The following is a 23939-nucleotide window of genomic DNA, read 5'->3' on the forward strand; positions in this document are numbered from 1 at the left end:
TCTTTCAAGGCCATTTCTCCAAACACAGTCTTGTTCTGAGGTCATGGGGGTTTGGACTTCATCATAGGAACTTGAGGCGGGGGTGGGAGAAAACACATTAGCCCATGACACAAGGTCTGAATCCAGGCTGATCTGAGAGGTGTTGAAGGATTCTTTCTCACAACGGAGAAAGACAGATCCTACAGCCAGACCACTGGGTTTTGTTTGTTTTACTGTTTTCTGATTATGAAGAGTAAAAATACGTTCCAGAAATTTTGTAAAGTAGAAAATAACAGACAAAAGTAACAGAAGTTCACCAATATCTCACCCCTTTAAGTGGCCATCCCACTATTTTGACACGCTGTTCCATTAGTTTACATGCACACACACACAGAGTATGGAATTATGCTGCACACATTTGTAGCTGCTTTTTTTCTTGTTAAGTCTCTCATGAATGTTTCCCATGACACTGAAAACCCTCACAAACCCTCATGGCTCAGATGATGTTGAATATTCATTCCATCCTCTGATGTGCTGAGACTCACATACACTGTCTCCAGTCTAGTAACAGGACCGCTCACTCTGGGACCCGCTTGCTGGCGTGGCTGTTTCTAGCACTGGTCACGTCTCTGCGTGTCTTCTCCCTAAAGCTCTCTGCGTCCCACAGGAGAATGGCCTGGACTACGAGGCCTGCCTGGTGGCTCAGTGTGATGCGCTGGTCGATGCTCTGACCCGGCAGAAAGCCAAGCTGCTCACCAAGGTCACCAAAGAGAGGGAGCACAAGCTGAAGGTGGGTGCCTGGGCAGCCAGCGCCCCCAGTCCCATCACACCCTCCCTGCCAAGGGTGGGGGAACACACGGTGTAGACACTGGGTGGTTGAGTGTATGAATGAATGAACGAGTGAGGGGAGAAAGCGCTGAGCAAGTTCCCTGGGACCTACGTACCTTTGTGTCACTTCGCCTGCAGTAATCACCATGCCTACTCTCCTTCCAAAGTGGAGACCAGACACCTGAATCCTGCTGCTTTCAGTCAGAAGTCCCCCCTCTCCCATCTGCTAGGTCCCTGCTTTCTGTGGAAGACACACACCCTTCTCTCATCTTGCAGAGTGGAGATGGCCTCGTTGGATGATGAGGGCTGTGCTCAGGGCTCCGGCTTGGCCCCTCTGTCAGATTCTCTGTGTGTCTGATGCTTGCGTGGGCAGCAGTAACACTGGGGCCAGTGACCACTGTGGAAAGGCAAGGCTTCTCCTCACTCTACACTGGGTCCCTGGTCCAGGCACGTGCCCCGTGAACACCCTGCCTTGACGAAAACTACTCACCTCATGGTCTGGGCTCGATCTATTTCATAGACGTTTCCCAACTGAACCAGAAATAGTACTTAAGGGAGAGAAGGAATGAGTGTTGGGATGGTCCATGGTTTACATGCAAAGCAGGTGAGCCCCTCAAGTGACCACCCAGCAAACGAGAGTGGGGGGCATGAACTGGTCACTTGGAAGGTTTCAGATTGTGTGTTCTCTGCTTTCTATCCAGAGTTCAGGAAGTTTGCTCTGTTGGGTGTGGCAGCCCTGCTTGTGGGGCATTGTGTCCAATTACTCCCCTGTAACGAGGGCAGGTGGAGCTCAGGAACAGAGCAGCGGCAGGAGAGGGTACAAGGGAGTCGAGAACAGTGCTGCCTCCCACTGCAGCCGGGCTGTTCTTCGGCCATGAGACAGTTACCAGGGATCCTTTTCATGGCAGATGGTTTGGGACCAGATCAATCACTGCACACTGAAGCTGCGCCAGTCCACTGGGCTGATGGAGTATTGCTTGGAGGTGATCAAGGAGAATGACCCTGCCGGGTTCCTGCAGGTGAGTGGGCTGGTGGTCCTTCCTCCAACTATATGGCCATGTCGCAAACTAGCCAAGGTTCTAGGAAAGTCCCTCCCCGTGGCTTGGAGTTGAGCAGACTCTCCTGTGCTCAGTGATTCCAGAATACCTGAAATCTCATCTTGGCTGTTGTCACAAGCTGTGACCTGGCTCTGAGTCATCATTAAATGAGGAGGTCAAACATCACAATCTCTAGGCCTGCAATGCCATGCTTTACATGGCTCAACTTCCTGAAACACCAGTTCAACATTTTCCCCACAGATGAAAGAAGACAGTCTTTGCCAGTCAAGCTGGAAAGATTGCACTGGAAGAAGTGAGTTAGCAGAATCCACATGACCCCCAGTGGGCAGAGTCCCGCAAGTCTGGACAGAATACCGCAGCCCAGAAAGCCAGGGCTGCCTTCCTGGGCAACCCCCAGCAGCCAGGCTAACCCAGATCACGAGCATCTCTTGGGAACACTTCTGTGACTCAAACAAAAGCTCAGTCCTCCATCTGTGAGGAAAATGATGAATCTCCTTTTATTGGTCCCCAGGAAGGGTGCACGGGCATCATAGCTCTACAGGGACATGTGCAAATGTTCTGAATGAGCAAGACTTTCTCCAGCAGAGAACAGAGCTGTGGGTTTGATACAGTGAGAGTCTGGAGCAGAAGCTGCAGAACAACATGGAGGAAAGACAGTGGGAGAGAGGGAGCAGCCCCATCCTAGGTTGAAGCAGATGCTTTCAAATGCTAGGACAAAACGTTAGTGAGTTTCACTTTGCAAAGTGTGGGATCTAGCAAAAGGAGAATATGCAGAGTGTTTCTGTATATCTTAAAAGCATCATTTGCTTCCAAACGAACTTAGTTACAAAACATAAAGAGACTCACAGACTTAAAAAATGAACCAGTGGTTGCTGAGGGGAATGGATAGCTAGGGAATTTGTCAGGTTCATGGACACACTGCTACATACAAAATGGAGAACCAACAAGGACCTACTGTAGAGCACAGGGAACTCTGCTCAGTGTAATGTGGCAGCCTGGATGGGAGGGGGGGTTTGTGGGAGAAGGGATACATGTGTATGTATGGCTGAGTCTCTTGGCTGTTCACTTGAAACTATCACAACATTGTTAATAGGCTATACCCCAATACAAAATAAGAAGTTCAAAAAAATAAATAAAAAGTATCATTTGCTTTACAAAAGGGTTTAGCCTAAAACAGCAAGTGCTTCTTTACAGGGAACATGACCAACCTGTGAAGATGATTTAAACAATATAATGCATTTTTATTTACCCCTAAGTCATACCGACATGGGTCCTGTCATCTCTGCCAGGGCTTGAGAGGGCATGCTTAACACAGCCACCCCAGCACCTTGAGCCCATGGAGATAAAGCCCTTACACTTTCCTCACCACCTCCTGTGTTATTTTTCCTTTGCATTTGGAAACCCTAAACTCTGTGCTTCCTTTAAGATCTCGGACGCCCTGATCAAGCGTGTCCAGGTGTCTCAAGAGCAGTGGGTCAAAGGCGCCCTAGAGCCCAAAGTGTCCGCGGAGTTTGAGCTGACCTTGGACAGCGAGCCGCTGCTGCAGGCCATCCACCAGCTGGACTTCATTCAGATGAAATGTAGGGGTGAGCTGTGGCTGGCCCAGTTCAGTTGGTGCTTCTTCTGGAAGAGGCATCCACTCTGCAGGGCAACTCATTCATCGGAGACTTGTGACCCTGGTGTGACACAGATTGGGAGAGAGGGACTTCTGCGGCACAGACCTGGGTTCAAGTCCCAGTTCAGTGCCCTTGAGCTGGGTGACCTCTGTGGGAAGCCCCCAGCCTGAGCCACAGTTTTCCCATATATGAAAGAGGATCGTTTGTTCATTCAGAGACACCTATCAAGTGTTTATCACCTGCCAGGCACCATCCTAGGTGTTCAGGACACAGCCATGAACAAGTCCACAGACTCCCTCACAAGACTGAGCTGGCATTCTAGAGAAGGAAATATATAATATTTCCTTCAGTATAATATAACCTGATAGTGGCAGGTGTGACCAACAAGGTGCTTTTTGAGAAGTGAAAGTGTTAGTTGCTTAGTCATGTCTGACTCTTTCTGACCCTATGGACTGTAGCCCACCAGGCTCCTCTGTTCATGAAATTCTCCAGGCAAAAATACTGAAGTAGGTAACCATTCCCTTCTCCAGGGGATCTTCCCAATCAGGGATCAAACCTGAGTCTCCTGCATTACAAGCTGATTCTTTACCATCTGAGCCACCAGGGAAGCCATTTTTTTTAGAAGAATGCATTAGTATGGGGGTAGTATTTCGAGGTGAGAAGGAAAGGGATGCAATATAAAGGAAGAAGTTTCCAGGAGGCAGAGGGCAGGTATAAGTTTGCTGTGTTCCAAGAAGAGTGAGGTCAGAGTGGAGGTGGTGGGTGGTAGAGGTGAGTATAAAGGGCAAGGGGCATACAGGCTATGGATTAAGAAAAGTTTGCATAACTTTCCTTACAAAATTAGCATGTGTGGTCACCCTGCCTCTCCAGAGACATTAAGGGTACTTTCAGGGGAGGGAATAAAATTCTTTGGTGGTTTATATTTTTAACCAGTATATCAAAGAACTGAGCACCACACCTACAGAAGCTGTGAACTCAGGAAAATGCTCACTTGCAAAGTATGTTGGAGAAGGCAATGGCATCTCACTCCAGTACTCTTGCCTGGAAAATCCCACGGACGGAGGAGCCTGGTAGGCTGCAGTCCATGGGGTTGCAAAGAGTCGGACACGACTGAGTGATTTCACTTTCACTTTTCACTTTCATGCATTGGAGAAGGCAATGGCAACCCACTCCACTGTTCTTGCCTGGAGAATCCCAGGGATGGGGGAGCCTGGTGGGCTGCCGTCTATGGGGTCGCACAGAGTCGGACATGACTGAAGTGACTTAGCAGCAGCAGCAGCAGCAAAGTATGTGACCATTTTTAAACCGAAGACACCCAGTCTCTGTACATCTCTGTGCTCACTCCCACACTCAGTTTGCACCTGAGGTGAGGTTTGGAAATGCTATTTGCCCCAGGTGTGAATAAGGCATGGTTCTGGGAGCAGAATAAGCCTGGCAAAGGTGGGGGCTGTGGAAATTGCGGGTGCTGAACGAGGCCACTTGGAGCTGCTCCTGACAGGGTGGGGTGGTGAAATTCACAGAGGAAGTGGGAAAGTGAGAAGCAGTCCCCAGGGATGGAGAGAGGACTCCTCCACACTGATAACCCAGGGTCCTGGGGCCAGTCTGCATGGAGCCAGCCCTGAGACGATATCCATAACAGACAGTGCTCACACCCCACTAAACTGTCCACCAAAATGTGGAAGATGGTGCCCTAACATCTGGACCCAAATGGAAATTTGTAGTTTTTACAAAAACTCATGTTGCAGTGTTCCCTTTGAAAAATGTCAGCATGGACTATGCATGCGTGCATGCTAAATCGCTTCAGTTGTGTCCACCTCTTTGCAACCCTATGGACCATAGCCCACCAGGCTCCTCTGTCCTTTGGATTCTCCAGGCAAGAATACTGGAGTGGGTTGCCGTGCCCTCCTCCAGGGGAGCTTCCCAATCCAGGGATCGAACCCAAGTCTCTTATGTCTCCTGCATTGGCAGGCAAGTTCTTTATCACTAACGTCACCTGGGAAGCCGCAGCATGGACTATATTTATTTCTAAAATCTCTCGAGCCTGAACACAACTAGAGAATAAAAAGGCACTCCCGATCTCACCTTGATAGAACTGATGATACACTTGACTTGAATCCCTAATCCCATGGGTAGACTGTCCCATACTCTAAGACTGCCTCCCCTTCTGGGATCTAGTTCCCTAGTCCTGTAAAACGCTCCCAGACAAAGGTTTCAATATATCTTTGCATTTTGCCTGTCCCCCACCCACAACCACAACCACAACCTCAGGGGCCCCAGGTGTGAGCTTCACGTGACTCCATGCAGAAGGTCTGGCGAGGCCTTGCCGTGCTGGGAGTCACAGGGGGTCAGGCTCTGCTGCAAGTCCTAGGAAGCTGCTCGTGGGGCAGAGTCAAAACCAGTGATGCTCAGTGGGCCGGTGGGGAGAGGACACCTTGTCCTCAGGGCTCCAGACTCAGAGGGGTGGTGGCAACTGCCACGTCTCTGTGTCTCTCCTGGCCTCAAATCCCAGGACCCCCTCCCAGGCTAGGAGGGATACGGAGCTGTGCACACCAGTGGCGGGGAGTGACGCAGGTGGGCGCCTTTCCTCTGGGGTGGGGCGGGCCTGCACCTTGTCCCCGCGCCCTGTAGGGTCTGCACTCTGAAGCCCTCCTGTCCCGTCACAGTGCCGCCCGCGCCCCTGCTGCAGCTGGAGAAGTGCTGCACCCGGAACAACAGCGTCACGCTGGCCTGGAGGACGCCGCCCTTCACCCACAGCCCCGTGGACGGCTACATCCTGGAGCTAGACGATGGCGACGGGGGGCAGTTCCGGGTGAGGCCTGCTGTCTGCTGCGGGGGGTGGGGTGGGGCGAGACTCACACTGTCCCAGCCTCTGGATCAGTCTGTGTGGCTGCCCGTAACACTGATACCACTAACCGGGGCATCAGCCCCAAGGATGCAGGACTGGGGGGCCTGGGCTCATGGGACACACGTGGAGTTTCTCTGCCGAGAGCTGGGTCTGGGCAGGCAGAGAAAGTTCAGGATGGCTTTTCTGTGAAAACTGATGCAGGTCAGAGGCCAGGGCAGAGCTCAGAAAAGGTGTCCCGCACATAGACCCGCTTCCCAATTGACCCAGTAGTATCTAGTCAACGCCCTCTCACACATCCCCCCTACTCCCTCAATGTTCCCACACAACTGCCCTGCCTGGTTCAGCAATTAGTTCATCTGGCAAGGTGATCTGCATGGGAAGACATATGAAAAACGCTTGTAGGGTTTGGGTGATGATCTACATTCATGTCCCCAGTGAAGGAATAAATGGGGAGAGTAAAGACCCTTAGTGAGTCAGAAATGCATCCTCTAGTCTCACCCTGTGGTAGGAGCCCTGACAGCTCCCCAACCCAACCCAGATGCCTAACAGAGCTCTACCTTGAGACGTCACAGTGGAGTTCAGACTCCTGTCCAGTAATTTTGTTGACAATGAACTCCAGGGAGCGCAAACTCTGGCTCTTCTTAGAGCTTCACTTTTCTGTCCCCGAGAGACTAAATAAAGACTCATTCTAACAAACCAGAGCAATCATAACAATTCTCATACTTCTCCTGGAAGTGGTACCCGTTCAAGGAATCTTACCAGAGTCAATATTCCTCTTGTTTCCCTCAAGGGGATTTATGCCTGTGTCTTTTCATTTTTTTGTTTTATGAATGCCAGAGTTGTAGTACTCCATGAGGAAAAATTGAGTCCCTGGGAATATGGGCTCTTTAGGGAAGAGAGAAGCTGAGGTCACATTGGTCAAGAAGAGCAGGTCATACACTGGGTCCCAAACCCCAGCCATTCTGGTCATGCAAATGAGTGAGGAACTGACAGAGTTCCTTGACTAACCAAAAACCAGGAAGAGAGTTTATGGTTTTGAAGTGGGATGGAAGAGGATATTAAAAGAAGCAGCCAGTACTTCCCTGGTAGTCAGTGGTTAGGAATCTGCAGGGGACACGGGTTTGATCCCTGGTTGGGGAACTAGATCTCACATGCTGAGGCACAACTAAGCCCATGAGCCACAACTGAAGATCCTATGTGCTGCAACTGAGACCCAATGAAACCAAATAAATAAGTAAGTAAATATTTACCAAAAAAGGAAGAAGCCACAGAGCTCAGTGGCTTCTCCCCTTTGAGACGTGACCACTAACAGAAGCTGGAGCCAAGGGCTCGAGCTTCTGAGGGAGAGTGTGTCATGGTGGGAAAGGCATGGACTTAATGCAGATAGACCTAGATTTGAACCCTGGCTTCTAAATGGATTGACTGTGATCTTAGGCAAGTTTCCTGCCCTCTCTGAGTGTCTTTGTGAGTAAAACATAAAAAATAATAGCAATGGGTTGTGTAAGGATTAAGATGCCTTATACAATAATAGCTGGCACACAACTATTATTATCAGTAACTCAAAAAAACAAATGGAGTAACACCCCCAAGTAATCAAGCAGGAATAGTGTTTTATAATTTTATTTATTCATGGTGTGCTGGGTCTTCCTTTCTGCATGGGCTTTCTCTAGTTGTGGTGAGCAGGGCCACTCTATAGCTGTGGTACACCAGCTTCTCACTGCAGCGGCTTCTCTTGCTGCAGAGCACAGGTTCTGGGGCATGTGGGCTCAGTAGTTGCAACACGTGGGCTCTAGAACACAGGCTCAGTAATTGCAGCACACAGGTTTAGTTGTTCCACGGCATGTGGGATATTCCCAGACCAGTGATCGAACTTGTGTTTCCTACAGGCAGGCAGATTCTTTATCACTGAGCCTAAGGGAAGCCCAGGAATGATGTTTTATGTAATGACAAAAGTGAGGTGTAAGGCTGTGTATTTGGGGGCAGTTAATGGGACAAATTAAGTTTGAAGTAAATGTTCTAGAAAATGACCTTTGGGATCCGATGCAGAAATGCCCCATCTTCTGAGAAACCAGGAGAAAAGCAGCTCCAGAAGGCCCAAGGAGTTGGAAGATGCCAGCCTCAGTGGTGGGAGAGGGGAGGAGGTGGAGCGGCCCTCTCACTCCAGAAGTGGACAAATCAAATTGAACCACCTGTTCTTGACCACGCCCTTCCTCCGCCTGCTTTTTCCCATCATGTGTGATGATGCTTCCTTTTCAAATACTGTTTATTTTGTCTACTTTGATGCTTAGCTCATGTTTTCTAACTTAAATTCCCATTGAAAGCCGACAATCTCCTCTTGCTCCAACCGTTCTGTGCACCCCCATCTTTGGGATCCAGAGTCCTGTCCATGAGAACCACCCTCTGAGGAGGCAGGACCTTCTCAGGCAGCATCACAGCTACTGCACCCCATACCTTCACAGCAGAGGGGCCCATCAGCCACCAGTGAGGGCTTCTGTTCAACTTGAACGTGGCCTGAAACCCAGCCACCACTCATTCTAAATCTCTTTATTAATAGCACTCTTGGGTAATGGAAACAAAAGCAAAAATAAACAAATGGGACCTAATTAAACTTAAAAGATTTGGCACAATGAAGGAAACTATAAGCAAGGTGAAAAGACAGCCTTCAGAATGGGAGAAAATAATAGCAAATGAAACAACTGGCAAAATATATAAGGCAGCTCATGCAGCTCAATACCAGAAAAATAAACGACCTAATTAAAAAATGGGCCAAAGAACTAAACAGACATTTCTCCAAAGAAGATATACAGATGGCTAACAAACACATGAAAAGATGCTCAACATCACTTATGATCAGAGAAATGCAAATCAAAACCACAATGAGGTACCATCTCACGCTGGTCAGAATGGCTGCTATCAAAAAGTCTACAAAAAATAAATTCTGGAGAGGGTGTGGAGAAAAGGGAACCCTCTTACACTGTTGGTGGGAATGCAAACTAGTATAGCCACTATGGAGAACAGTGGAGATTCCTTACCAAACTGGAAATAGAACTGCCATATGACCCAGCAATCCCACTGTTGGGCATACATACTGAGGAAACCAGAATTGAAAGAGACACATGTACCCCAATGATCATCACAGCACTGTTTACAATAGCCAGGACATGGAAGCAACCTAGATGTCCATCAGCAGAAGAATGGATAAGAAAGCTGTGGCACATATACACAAGGGAATATTACTCAGCTATTAAAAAGAACTCACTTGAGTCAGTTCTAATGAGGTGGATGAAACTGGAACCTATTCTGTTCAGTTCAGCTGCTTAGTCATGTCCAACTCTTTGTGATCCCATAGACTGCAGGATGCCAGGCTTCCCTGTCCATCACCAACTCCTGGAGCCTACTCAAACTCATGTCCATTGAGTCAGTGATGCCATCCAATCGTCTCAGCCTCTGTCATCCCCTTCTCCTCCCACCTTCAATCTTTCCCAGCATCAGGGTCTTTTCAAATGAGTCAGTTCTTTGCATAAAGTAGCGAAAGTATTGAAGTTTCAGCTTCAGCATCAGTCTTTCAGTGAATATTCAGAACTGATTTCCTTTAGGATGGACTGGTTGGATCTCCTTGCTGTCCAAGGGACTCTCAAGAGTCTTCTCCAACACCACAGTTCAAAAGCATCAATTCTTCGGCGCTCAGCTTTCTTTATAGTACAACTCTCACATCCACACATGACTACTGGAAAAATCATAGCTTCAACTAGAAGGACCTTTGTTGGCAAAGTAATGTCTCTGCTTTTTAACATGCTGTCTAGGATGATCATAAATTTTCTTCCCAGGAGCAAATGTCTTTTAATTTCATGGTTGCAGTCACCACCTACATTGATTTTGGAGCCCCCCAAAATAAAGTCTGACACTGTTTCCATTGTTTCCCCATCTATTTGCCATGAAGTGATGGGACCAGGTGCCCTGATCTTACTTTTCTGAATGTTGAGTTTTAAGCCAACTTTTTCACTCTCCTCTTTCACTTTCATCAAGAGGCTCTTTAGTTCTTCTTCACTTTCTGCCATAAGTGTGGTGTCATCTGCATATCTGAAGTTATTGATATTTCTCCCGGCAATCTTGATTCTAGCTTGTGCTTCTTCCAGCCCAGCACTTCTCATGAAGTACTCTGCATATAAGTTAAATAAGCAGGGTGACAATATATAGCCTTGACGTACTCTTTCTGAATTTGGAACCAGTCTGTTGTTCCATGTCCAGTTCTAACTGTTGCTTCTTGATCTTCATACAGATTTCTCAGAAGGCATGTCAGATGTCTGGTATTCCCATCTCTTTCAGAATTTTCCACAGTTTGTTGTGATCCACACAGTCAAAGGCTTTGGCATAGTTAATAAAGCAGATGTTTTTCTGGTCCTCTCTTGCCTTTTAGATGATCCAATGGATGTTGGCAATTTGATCTCTGGTTCCTCTCCCTTTTCTAAATCCAGTTTGAACATCTGGAATTTCACAATTCATGTACTGTTGAAGCCTGGTTTGGAGAATTTTGAGCATTACTTTGATAGCGGGTGAAATGAGTGCAATTGTGCGGTAGTTTGAACATTCTTTGGCATTGCCCTTCTTTGGGACTGGAATGAAAACTGATCCTTTCCAGTCCTGTGGTCACTGCTGAGTTTTCCAAATTTGCTGGCATATTGAGTGCAGCACTTTCACAGCATCATCTTTTAGGATTTGAAATAGCTCAACTGGAATTCCATCACCTCCACTAGCTTTGTTTGTAGTGATGCTTCCTAAGGCCCACTTGACTTCACATTCCAGGATGTCTGGTCCTAGGTGAGTGATCACACCATTGTGGTTATCTGGGTCATGAAGATCTTTTTTGTGTAGTTCTTCTGTGTACTCTTGCCACCTCTTCTTAATATCTTCTGCTTCTGTTAGGTCCATACCATTTCGTCCTTTATTGAGCCCATCTTTGCATGAAATGTTCCCTTTGTATCTCTAATTTTCTTGAAGAGATCTCTAGTCTTTTCCATTCTCTTGTTTTTCTCTATTTCTGTGTACTGATCACTGAGGAAAGCTTTCTTATCTCTCCTTGTATTCAAATAGGTATATCTTTTTTCCTTGTCTCCTTTGCCTTTTGCTTCTCTTCTTTTCACAGCTATTTGTAAGGCCTCCTCAGACAACCATTTTGCCTTTTCACATTTCTTTTTCTTGGGGATGGTCTGGATCACTGCCTCCTATACAATGTCATCAACCTCCATCCATAGTTCTTCAGGCACTCTGTCTATCAGACCTAATCCCTTAAATCTATTTGTCACTTCTACTATATAATTGTAAGGACTTTGATTTAGGTCATGACCTAAATGGTTTTCCCTACTTTCTTCAATTTACATCTGAATTTGGCAATAAGGAGTTCATGGTCTGTGCCACAGTCAGCTCCTGGTCTTGTTTTTGCTGACTATATAGAGCTTCTCCATCTTTGCCTGCAAAGAATATAATCAATCTGAGTTTGGTGTTGGCCATCTGGTGATGTCCGTGTGTAAAGTCTTCTCTTGTGTTGTTGGAAGAGGGTGTTTGGTATGACCAGTGCGTTCTCTTGGCAAAACTCTATTAGCCTTTGCCCTGCTTCATTCTGTACTCCAAGGCCAAATTTGCCCATTACTCCAGGTATTTCTTGACTTTCTACTTTGCATTCCAGTCCCCTATAAAGAAAAGGACATCTTGTTGGGTGTTAGTTCTAGAAGGTCTTGTAGGTCTTCATAGAACTGTTCAACTTCAGCTTCTTCAGCATTACTGGTCAATGCTTATTATACAGAGTGAAATAAGTTAGAAAGAGAAATAAGTTAGAAACCCCATACACCCTTAAGGCAGAAAGTGAAGAACAAAAGAGCCTCTTGATGAAAGTGAAAGAGGAGACTGAAAAGGTTGGCTTAAAACTCAACATTCAGAAAACTAAGATCATGTCATCTGGTCCCATCACTTTGTGGCAAATAGATGGGGAAACAATGGAAACAGTGACAGACTTTATTTTGGGGGGCTCCAAAATCAATGTAGGTGGTGACTGCAGCCATGAAATTAAAAGACGCTTGCTCCTTGGAAGAAAAGTTATGACCAACCTAGACAGCTTATTAAAAAGCAGAAGCGTTACTTTGCCAACAAAAGTCCTTCTAATTGCAGCTATGATTTTTCCAGTAGTCATGTGTGGATGTGAGAGTTGTACTATAAAGAAAGCTGAGCACCAAAGAATTGATGCTTTTGAACTGTGGTGTTGGAGAAGACTCTCGAGAGTCCCTTGGACTGCAAGGAGATCCAACCAGTCCATCCTAAAGGAAGTCAGTCCTGAATGTTCATTGAAGGACTGATGCTAAAGCTGAAACTCCAATACTTTGGCCACCTGATGTGAAGAGCTGACTCATTTGAAAAGACCCTGATGCTGGGAAAGATTGAAGGTGGGAGGAGAAGGGGATGACAGAGGATGAGATGGCTCGATGGCATCACCAACTTAATGGACGTGAGTTTGAGTAAATTCTGGGAGTTGGTGATGGACAGGGAGGCCTGGTGTGCTATAGTCCATGGGGTCGCAAAGAGTTGGACACGACTGAGCAACTGAAATGAACTGAACTGAACTGAGTGCATATATAGAGAGTTTAGAAAGATGGTAATGATGACCCTATATGGAAGACAGCAAAAGAGACACAGATATAAAGAAGAGACTTTTGCAATCTGTGGGAGAAGACAAGGGTGGGATGATTTGAGAAAATAGCACTGAAGCATGTATATTATCATATGTGAAATAGATGTCCAGTCCAAGTTCGATGCATGAAACAGGGCACTCAAATATGGTGCACTGGGACAACCCAGAGGAAGGGGATGGGGAGGGAGGCGGGAGGGGGTTCAGGACAGGGAGACACAGGTACACCCATGGCTGATTCATGTCAGTGTGTGGCAAAAACCACCAAAATAGTGTAAAGTAATTAGCCTGCAATTAAAATAAATAAATAAATTTTAAAAATAGCAGTCTTGGGATGATAGCACTTTCGATGCAACATGTGGCTAAGAGAAATTTCCCACATAACAGGGGCACCTGATGAGTTGTCTGTGTCTCTTCCAGGAGGTGTACGTTGGCAAAGAGACCCTGTGTACCATCGACGGCCTTCACTTCAACAGCACATACAATGCCAGGGTCAAGGCTTTCAACTCCTCCGGCGTTGGGCCCTACAGTAAGACTGTGGTCCTGCAGACGTCCGACGGTGAGCACTGGGGTGTCTCAGGGGAAGCAGATTCAGGCCCAGCCCACGTATCAGATGGGCAGACAGATGGACAGGGACAATCTGTGTGTTGCTGGTGAGGGAGGCATGAAGGGTAAAGGAAAGAGGTGGCAGCTGAGTGAGTCCGTCTCCTCCAGCCCTGCGCCTAATCCGCTCACCTTGCTGCTTGCCTGCTCCCTGCCCACCCATCACAAAGGAAAGAGACATTCCTTCAGCCCACTTGCTGGACCTGGAAAGTGAGACTAGAGGTTGAGAGGCACAGAGAGACTACAATCCCTGTGTAGTCTCACTTCCAAGGGGCCAAGAGTGGGTGGGATGTCCCAGAGAATAGAAGGCAGGCGGCTGCCAGGAGGAACTTGCCCCTCGAGCACCCAGTACAAGAGCTCAGATCTGAGTGCTGCAGACCTTGCTGTGTCCTTTCAGGTTTCAGGCAATAAGAGCATATCCACATTCCACTGGATTTTGATCATGTGAATCCTAAGCATCGAGGGATGATGTAAGGTCTGGTCTGCTACAGCGAACATGTATCTGGCAGGCCTCAGGGATCCCTGGAGGGTATCACCCCTGTGTTACTGTCAATGTTTGTCCCAGGGCTTTCTTGATGGCTCAGCGGGTAAAGAATCCACCTGCAATGCAAGAGACACAAGAAACGCACGTTCGATCCCTGGGTCAGGAAGATTGCCTGGAGGGAGGGCATGACAACCCACTCCAGCATTCTTGCCTGGAGAATCCCATGGACAGAGGAGCCTGGTGGGCTACAGTTCATATGGTCACAAAGAATCAGACATGGCTGAGCAACTAGCACTTTCACTTATCCCAGCCCATCCTCTGGCTGCCCTGAGAATACGTGACAGCCTGAACCGTCTCCCAGGGACAGGGCAGATGGTGTTGTCCTCTGGGATGGGCTCCCCAGCTGTGTGCCCCTAGACGCCCTCACCTGCCAGCAGGCTGTGGATGGAAGATGGAGCTCGGGGCTTTGGTGACCCCACTTCATCTCTCTGCCTCTCGAGTCTCTCTCCCATGACGCAGGGCTGGATGTCTACGCTTACTCATAATAGCGCCCAAAATGTGTGTAAGTGCTGTAGAAACCAAGACTCCATGAGAGCATTTAGATGGGGGCCTGAATGTCTGTGTACTTGGCACAGCTGGGTCATGGGATTGGGCACCTGGATGAACACAGAGGAGAGAGCATGAATCTGTATGTGCATGCGTGAATTGAACAGGGAAGAACACTCAACGCCATGTGCCCACTTCCTGAGAGATGCCTGTGAGTCTGTCTCCGAGCCCAGGTCAGAGGCTGCCAGCAAGTTCACCCCAACCCTGCCCCTCTCTCCCACCCCTTCCTTTCCAGTGGCCTGGTTCACGTTTGACCCCAACTCTGGGCACCGGGACATCATTTTATCCAACGACAACCAGACAGCCACCTGTAGTAGCTACGATGACCGGGTGGTACTGGGCACGGCGGCCTTCTCCAAGGGTGTGCACTACTGGGAGCTGCACGTGGACCGCTATGACAACCACCCGGACCCCGCCTTTGGGGTGGCCAGGGCCAACGTGGTCAAGGACATGATGCTGGGCAAGGATGACAAGGCCTGGGCCATGTACGTGGACAACAACCGCAGCTGGTTCATGCACTGCAACTCTCACACCAACAGGTGCGCTCCCTGCTCCCTGCCCTCCCCCTAAATGAGGCTTGAGGTCCAGGTCCTCCTGCTCTTCCCAAGTTCATCAGGACGGGGTGGGGGGCAGTGTTCTTGGCCACTTTGGTGTCCAGTTCCCAGGGAGAAGTGACCGCTGGCCTGCAGCCCAGATGGGAGCATATGACAGAGTGTGGAGCTGGTGGGTGTGCAGGCCACTCAGTGAGCCCCGAGGCCAGGTTCCATCAGCCCTGGGCTCCAGTTCTCCTCTAGGCTCTGCTGCACTTTCCTCCACACCCGTCGGCCCAGCCTGAGTCACCATGGAACTCCTGCCACACAACCACAGGGCCTTGAAACAGGCAGGCAGGAGGTGCAGCACCTTCGGGGCCATCACTGCAGCCAGCTCTGTTCCAGGCAGCCCCAGCACTGCCTTGCCCTGAGGCTGGCCTGGGAGAGTGGTGTTACCAGGCCAGACACAGGAACCTCTGATCCTGGGGGAAACCCTAGACCCAGTACTGGAGGGTTGTGGCCCTCCAAGCCACCTCCTCTCTGTGGGGTCTCCTTCCTGGTCTGCTGAGGGCTGTCACCCCTGCTGGGAGAGGCGAGAGGCCCCAAGGAACCAACCTCCCTGGACTGCAGCGCTGGGCCGAGTCAGCTCCAGGGGCTGTCAGTGCTCTATGCCCACCTCAGTGCTCCTGCAGGTGGCCCCAGGAGTTCCGGCCTGGGACAGGGACTTGCTGGAGGATCCCCGGGGGCTAAGGACAGATGGGACCCCTACCATTGGCCTTTTCACCAGCTGTGACCCCCCTCTCCATAGGCCTGGGGTGACAGCAGGCAGCTCCTCCCCGGGTGCTGAGGGCGGCCCTGCCCAGCCGTCCGTTCACAGGCCTCACAGGCCACACGGGTCCAGGCCCACCAGAGCCCTCTCTGCTTGCTCAGGCCAAGCAGGAGCCTAGATACTCTAGGGTGGGAGTGACAACAAGGAGCATTTATCAAGATGTGCTGTGGGAAGCACCTGGCTCATGGGATTTCATTTGGGCCTCAGGAAAGTTTGATAGTTATCACCATTTGGCAGATTATGAGATCATGGCTTAAGGTTAATGTCCAAGTCTTGGGGCTAATTAGAGATGGTATCAGGGCTTAACTCAGGACCCAGGTTCCAGTTCTGGGGGAAGGGTGGAGAGGGGGCTGGGCTGGGCCAGACCTGAGGGGAGATGCTTGGTGGGACTCCTTCCTGTGCCTCAGGCGGGTCATTACCGCCACCCGTTGGTCAGTGCCTGAACAGCACCACAGGCCCACTTGCAGGTCCCACTCCCACCAGCAGTGTCCCGCCCCAGGTCCTGCCCTGCCTTCTGACGACACCCACCCAGCACTCCTCGCCATTTCCCATGCTCTCAGCCCACCATCAGCTGACCAGCTCTCCAGCTGACTAGCTCGTTCCCAATCAGGAAAGAACAAAAATGGTTTTCTGATCAGAGCAGAGCGGCCTGTGTCAAGGGGGACCTCAACCTTAGCTAAGGGAGGAGAGAGTCTAATGGACTCGGCCCGCCCACCCCCAGGAAGGAGACAGGTGAGGGTGCTGCCCACCCAAAGACTCTCCCCACCCAGTGGGTGTGAATCCAAACCACCATGAAATGCAGCGTCACAACATTTACCATGACGGGCACAATTTTCGCCCTTTGCTCTATGACGGGTCCTGGGGGATGACCAGCTCCCTCCCCACTGGGGGCATTGTGTTTCTAGGCGAGGAGGTCCCCAGCATCCTTTAGCTGATTCTCCTGTCCTCACCTCCACCCTGGCTTTTCTTCCCAGGACGGAAGGTGGTGTGTGCAAGGGGGCCACTGTGGGCGTGCTACTGGACCTGAATAAGCACACTCTGACCTTCTTCATCAATGGGCAGCAGCAGGGCCCCACGGCCTTCAGCCACGTGGACGGGGTCTTCATGCCAGCCCTCAGCCTCAACCGCAACGTTCAGGTATCGAGGAACCAACCTCCCTGGACTGCAGCGCTGGGCCGAGTCAGCTCCAGGGGCTGTCAGTGCTCTATGCCCACCTCAGTGCTCCTGCAGGTGGCCCCAGGAGTTCCGGCCTGGGACCGGAACCCACCTGCCAGTCCCAGTCCCCCACCCCCGCTGCCCGTGGGCCTCCAAGGTGTGCTGGACAAAGAGGGCTCTAAAGAAGCCGATGGCATGCTGCCTGGCCAGGAGCTTACCTACCGCCCACCTGGGCCTCACCTGGAGACAGTCTCCTCAGGCGTAATGAATCCTTACTTGTCCCCTTAAGAGAAGCAGAGGTGGCTGTTTGTGGACAAGCAGGGGGACGGAGGGGCAGCGAGGGTGTAGGAGGCAGGCAAGTCCTGACTACATGTTCTGGGAAAGCTGCTAGACAGGAAAGTCAGTGCCTCCTGTCCTGCAGGGCCCTGGTGGCCAGGTGTGTGCTGGGCCTCACGTGGCTTTTCTCCAAAAGGAGGGAGAGTTGGGGAGAGACCACGCCGAAGGATTTACTCCCATCCCATCCCTACCCCTCTGGTTCCCTCAGAAAGCAAGCATCCTCCCAGGGATGTCTAGTCCTGGGGGGCCACCTGCTCAGGAGCCCCACGAGGGTGTGTGGGACAGAGAGGAGCGTGGAGGGACGCGTGGGTGGTGTGCCAGCCTTTGTTTCCCACACACGGCTTCCCCCTGGGAAGTATGGGGTTGGGGGCAAAGCTCTGCTTCAAGGTGTCCACTGACTCTGAGCATTATCCCTTATTGATTGTGGGGTGGTGCAGTGGTAAAGAATCTACCTGCCAATGCAGGAGATGTAGGTTCAATCCCTGGGTTGAGAAGATCCCCTGGAGAAGAAGAGAGCAGCACATTCCAGTATTCTTGCCTGAGAATCCCTGTGGTCAGAGGAGCCTGGTGGGCTAGAGTCCATGGGGTCGCAAAGAGTCAGACACAACAGAAGGAACTTAGCGTCCACTCACGCACAAATCAATCAATGCATTGTGTGTGCTCAGTCTCTGAGCTGTGTCTGACTCTTTGAGACTCTATGGAATATTGTCTGCCAGGCTCCTCTGTCCATGGGATTGTCCAGGCAAGAATAGTGGAGTGGGTTGCCATGGCCTTCTCCAGGGGATCTTCCCAACCCAGGGATCGAACCCACATCTTTTATGTATCCTGCACTGGCAGATGGGTTCTTTACCACTAGTGCCACCTGGGAAGCTCTTGATTGATTTGTGCCTCCACTCATTTGCAAAAGAGCTCTGAGGCAGCCTGAAGTATGGGCTGTTCTTACACAGGGTTAAGAAAACAAATGTAGGAAAGGAAAGAGGGCCATGGAAAGAAAGCAGAAACAAATATAAACCCTGGGCCCAAGTCGCCCTGCGGCAAAGAACCTCAGCCTTGCTGAGGCTCCTGGCGGCTGGGGCAGCATGGGAACCAGGCAGTATGCGGTTCTCACTGTGAGGAAAGAGGCAAAGACCAGCAAGCTCCTGGGCCTGATGGTAATGATGCTGAGCATGATAAATAGCAGATTCCACAGCACAGAGAAGCCAGGCTGCTGCCCATGGTGATCCTAGAGCAGAGGGCAGTGCATGGCTGCTGAGCTGTGTGCATTGAGGTTTCACAGGGGCCGCTCTGCACTCGATCACCACGTCTTCTTTTCCAGGTCACCCTGCACACGGGATTGGAAGTGCCAACGAATCTGGGGCGGCCAAAGCTGTCAGGCAACTAGCCTGCGAGGTCCTGCTCTGCATGGCCGTCCCTCACTGCACTCACATAACCCCCAAGGGCAGCACAGCCATATCCCAGGTGCAACCCAGCAGCTGCTGAGCATTTTAGAGACCCACTTTCTTTGAGGGACGGAGAATGTCTGCAGGCCATGCTCACTGAGGCCACAGATGGTGGTGAACACGGGTGCTTCCTGTCGTTCCACTGGGCATTACAGATACGAAGAAGGACGTTTGTCAAGACAGCGAGGAAGTATTCGGGGTTTTGTTTGGTTTCCTGCCTTCTGTATTCAATGCTTGTCTTTTGCGGGGGGCAGGGAGTGGGGCAAGGGGAGAGCAGACCCTGTGATGAGCATCCTGAGAGCAGGAGACGGGGGACACTTGGAAATCCTGTATCCTTGGTGTCAAGTCTTTGCTGGATGCACTGCTTCAGAGAACAAAGGGTGCCGGCTCCCATCTCTGTCAGGAAGTGTTATCCTTTAGGTCTTTAGTTCTGGCATATCCAGTGTGTTACGCCACTTGCAGACAAAGCCAGGGTGGACAGAGAGGGACGTTAATTATTCATCGTGATCTTTACCGCTCCTATTGAACCGCTGAGAACTTTTTCAAACAGTTTCCTTAGGTCCTTCATTAATCAACCAGTCTCTCTCCCCACCCCCACCTCCTCACACACACACGTGCACACACACACCAGTCTGCTAAAATTCATTCGCTCAGTTCTTAAACACATAACCCTGGAATCTGAATCACTGTGTGTTGAGTCTCCACCTGGTGATGGCCTTTTTCCTGAGCTGGCTCCTCCAGAAGTTAGCCACAAACCCGAGTTACTCTTCCGAGCTTCGAGGCTCTCAGACTCATGAGATGGGAGGCCCTGAGGAAGCCTCTTATTCCCAGTCCACCTTCACTTTGAGACCATCCACTGCCACCATGAGAGCATCGGGAGAACAAGAAGTGGCTCGATGGCAGGGGAGTCTGTGCCCTGGTGGGGCGGGCAGGACTCTGCAGAAGGCAGGAAACAGTTGTCACTATCATGTTCCCGGTCTTCCCCCTTCCTCGGTGTGAGGGGTCCACGTAGCCGGGGTGGGGCTCTGGGGTGAGCCCGCCCCTCCCTGCTGGGAACGCTAACCTTCTCCCTTGAGTCCGCCTCTCGAAAAGAGCCTGCTCCGGGGTCTGAGCCCAGCTGCGCCCCTCTGCTCTCCTCCCCGTCTCTTCTTCCTTGGTGCCTGCCACCTCCCTCTCCAACTGGTAGTAAGCCTTTCTCTCTCCTTTTTAAAAGAATATATTTTATCAAGCATTATTTTTGAGGTCAAGGAGTAACTTGTCTATTTGCTGGCTTGGATTTTTATAAAACTTAGCCTGTAAACCGGCACCAACTGTGTTTACTTGGTCCTACCTGCTCGTTTAGATGCTGCACTTGCTTTCCAAGTCAGCCCGGCCAGCGCTGTGCAGATCCGACTAGCCTCTATTCAGCAGATCCGACTATCCTACCTCAACACCCTGCTCCCAGATGGAAGACTGCCGGTCCAACTGTGTCCACCAAGGTGGCCAGGGAGACTGGCCGGCTCATGTCTGCAGGAGCCTCCTGGTGCTGTTTAAGCCCCTGCTGCCCAGGTCCTGGCAGCCATCCACTCAGTCGAGGTCCAGCCTCCTCATTTTCATCCAGCAGGTGGTTCCCAGGGCACAAGGGGGTGCCCCACACCCTGCAAAGCTCCAGCCAGAGCCCAGCAGGTGATGCGCATGGCCCATCCGCATCCTCACAGGTGCCTGTCTCTTCTCCGCTCCCAGCATTCTTTCATCTCACTCCTGGGCCACGGCTCTGGGGGACTCCCCTTGGAGGGTGGGGAAAGTTCTTGAAGACTGGAGGCCCCAGAGGAGCCCCTGCCTTCCTGGGGCAGGAAGCCGAGGCCGGCAGGTCCAGAGGCATCAGCATTGGGAGTGTCTTTGGGGAAAGACAAGCTCAGTGAGCTGGGAGTGAGGTGTGACTGGGAAGGTGGCCACAGGACAGCCCAGCGGAAGTGGCTCCTTTCAGTGGAGTCTGGGCGAGAGGCTGGGAGCTCCCAGGATCATCGAAGCTGGGTGACCCTGCAACCCTGGCTCTGCGTCTTTGGGGAGGAGCTCCTTGGGATCAACCAGCACTTGGTGGCACCCTTGGGAGAGCATTATCCAGGTCAGAGGGAGAAGGGCAAGGGAGGAGGAAGGCCTCTTGAGAAAGAACATGACTTCCTTCCCACCAGCAGCAGCAGCGGCCCCAAGGCCCTGTGAGTGCAGGCACAGGTGAGCACCTGCCTTTCCCGGTTCCTCCGGGGCCAGAAGAAATACAGCTGATACTGAGCACCACGTCAAGTGGTCCGACAGCCACTCTCCTGTCCTTGGCACAAAACAACTTCTAGGAACAAGAATGGACCACAGAGAGAAGGCGGGTCCACGTGTTCTTGAGGGACCAGTAGAATGAAGGAGGGACTCAACAACAACTCATGGTTCGTGTTACCCTCTCAAGAAGCCCAGGATTCAGAGCTACTGCAGGGATTCTCATCTGCCATCAAATTCCTTGTTCCTTTACAATGTGGTGTCATCTCTGTACATAAGGTGGTATCAAGATGATGCTTTGGTTGAAGGATAACTTGGTGTTTTTCTATTGAGCAGTTTCAGTGAAAAAGGAATTTAAACTAATTTAAGATGTCAAGTTCCATTTCATTGTAAATAATGCCCCAGCCACATAGTTCTGCAGTTTGTTCTTTGCTAGCGAGCAGGTTTGGTCAAAGTGTATGCCTTTCTTTTTAGAATTAATCTCTTTAAAAATTATCCAATAGCATCTCACTGCATAGCACCCAAGCTCCTAATTCAAAGCAAGGTAAGACATCACACACAGCCCCTTTTCCCGCTCTGTCCTATTTGGGAAAATAATGATCCCAGTTAAAGCAACATCAGTCACCTGCCACACAGAGTAACTAACCTGAAACCTATAAAACTGTACATAGTCTAGGATGAGTCTTCAGCACTATACGTACTCTGTAGTTTCGACAGCGCCCTCAGGTGCCCCATGGCCCCCTGCCCCTCTGGTGCTCCAGCCCTCTGCCTACCAGAGCATTCTCAAGAAGGGACCAGGATGCAGGATCCATGTGTACTTCTTCCAGGGATATTTGTATCCAAGCCTTAGTTGAAAGGCTTGGTCCCCTGAGAAGGCACATTTCAGAACAGGTGAGTAGGTTGCTTATAGATGAAGCTGCTGCTGGCTGTGAGGTATCGTATCCACATACAATCCCCAAAGCACTCAGCACGTCAACACTGAAAAACTATTGCAAGGCTGCGGGTGATGCCAGGAGTTCTCAGCCTCAGCACTATTGACATTTGGCACAGCGGGGGCCTGTCCTGTGCACCACAGGATGTTTAGAAGCATCCTTGACCTCCCCTCAGTAGATGCCAGTAGTGCCCCAAGTCAGTTGTGACACCTACAAGTGTCTACAGGACTTCCCTGGTGGTCCAGTGGTTAAGAATTCACCTGCCAATGCAGGGGACATGGGTTCAATCCCTGGTCCGGGAAGATCCCACATGCTGCAGGGCAACTAAGCCCAAGAAGCCTACACACTCTCGAACCCATGCTCTGCAACAAGAGAAGCCCGTGTAGTGAGAAGCCTGCGTACCACAACCAGGGATAGCCCCCACTCGCTGCAATCATGCACAGCAGCAAAGACCCAGTGCAGCCAAAAATAAATAATTAAGTATATTTTAAAAATAGCTAATTAAAAAAAAAAAGCTTTAAAAGGATCTACAGACGTTGCCAAGTATGCCCAGGGGACTCCCTGGCTGAGAACCACTGGGTTATGCTAGCAGTTTGTCATGGGTTGATGCACAGAGTGGTGTGTGGGGCATCCACGCTCTGGTCCCCAGAAAGCCTGAACTGCAAACCTGTGGGCTTCATCCTAACACCCATGGCCAGGCCTTCCCAAGTCTGCAGTGTCCCGCCAGAAGGGACAGGGCAGGAAAACGGAGGAGCCTCTCACCGAGGCCAGCCCATCAGGTCTCACTTTGTATTCCTGAAGGATCTCCAACCCACCATCATTCCCAGAAAGCAACACTCCTCATCCACATTCTTCCCTGCCCACTTCTTACTAGAAGCTGCAGGAACGTCTTAGTAGGTGTGTGGCCTGCAACTGGTCAAAACATCAAATCAGGCATCATCAGGAAGCTACTCAAGGCCTATGCAAATCCTGGAAACCACAGTGTTTCTTTCTCAAGCAAGCCAGGAGCTCCTGGCTATTCATCGTTACATTCATTGATCCACGACTTTCACTTTAAATGGACTATAAAACAGAGAAGGGTGGGTTTGGGGGAGAATGCCAGGCTCAGCCATCAGAAATGCCTTTCGACCCAGTTCGGGTGGGGCCGAACCTCTTCAGTCTCTCTGTGCCTCGGTCTCCCCACCTGGATGTGGGCGCAGTCACACTCACCTACCTCCTCTGGTGTGTTGTGATGATCGTAGAGTAACGCTTCTTAAAGAACAAAGTGGAGACTTGCATCTACCGAGTCCAGGCCAATGGTTCACACTTGGAGGACAGAGCTTGCGCGGTGACGTTCCTGAGCCTCGTCTGACATGTCTGCCATCCAGCAGCACGTGTTGATTACACAGCTGCCTGGCCAGGAGTGCATAAAACCAGATTCATCTGAGCACAGAGAGCGACAGGACAACCGCTCCCGTTCTCAGAACGGCCTGCTTTGATGGCACTGTGTGAAGCACTGTACGCAGGCTAAGCATCTACATGCAGAAGCTGCCTTGAAACATGGAGAGAGAGTGACAGCCTTCTTGCCTTTGTGGTTATCTTAGCTCTCATTTAAGGGGACCTTCAGCTGACGATATTTCTCCTGTTTTCAAAGATCTCTGCAGAAGGAATGGCTTTGAAAACCAACATCTAAGCATGAGAAGGCACACAATCGAGCTACGGTCTGGAAGGCAGGTTGGCCTAAAAGGTGGAGGGCCTGGTGTCCCCACGGGCTGGGACTCACCTGCACTGCCTGTTGTG

At 50.5% G+C, this 23939-nt stretch overlaps 1 protein-coding gene across 7 annotated transcripts in view; it reads left to right on the forward strand.

Moving 5' to 3' along the window:
• TRIM67 (tripartite motif containing 67) overlaps positions 1 to 19168 on the forward strand; it is a 63935-nt gene extending 44767 nt beyond the window's left edge. For 2 of the 7 annotated variants that reach the window (XM_081570333.1, XM_081570335.1), the window contains 8 exons: positions 647 to 769; positions 1716 to 1826; positions 3292 to 3451; positions 6145 to 6290; positions 13423 to 13561; positions 14931 to 15234; positions 17029 to 17191; positions 18861 to 19168. In XM_081570333.1, coding sequence (XP_081426459.1) covers positions 647 to 769; positions 1716 to 1826; positions 3292 to 3451; positions 6145 to 6290; positions 13423 to 13561; positions 14931 to 15234; positions 17029 to 17191; positions 18861 to 18926 — 1212 coding nt within the window. In that variant the 3' untranslated portion in view covers positions 18927 to 19168. The remainder of the gene's footprint in view (positions 1 to 646; positions 770 to 1715; positions 1827 to 3291; positions 3452 to 6144; positions 6291 to 13422; positions 13562 to 14930; positions 15235 to 17028; positions 17192 to 18860) is intronic. The other 5 variants (XM_081570334.1, XM_081570336.1, XM_081570337.1 and 2 more) reach the window with 4 other exon arrangements.
• Positions 19169 to 23939: the final 4771 nt, after the last annotated feature.

The sequence above is a fragment of the Giraffa tippelskirchi genome, chromosome 2, assembly GCF_054371585.1.
Source record: "Giraffa tippelskirchi isolate mGirTip1 chromosome 2, T2T-mGirTip1v1.2.pri, whole genome shotgun sequence".
NCBI lineage: Eukaryota > Metazoa > Chordata > Mammalia > Artiodactyla > Giraffidae > Giraffa > Giraffa tippelskirchi.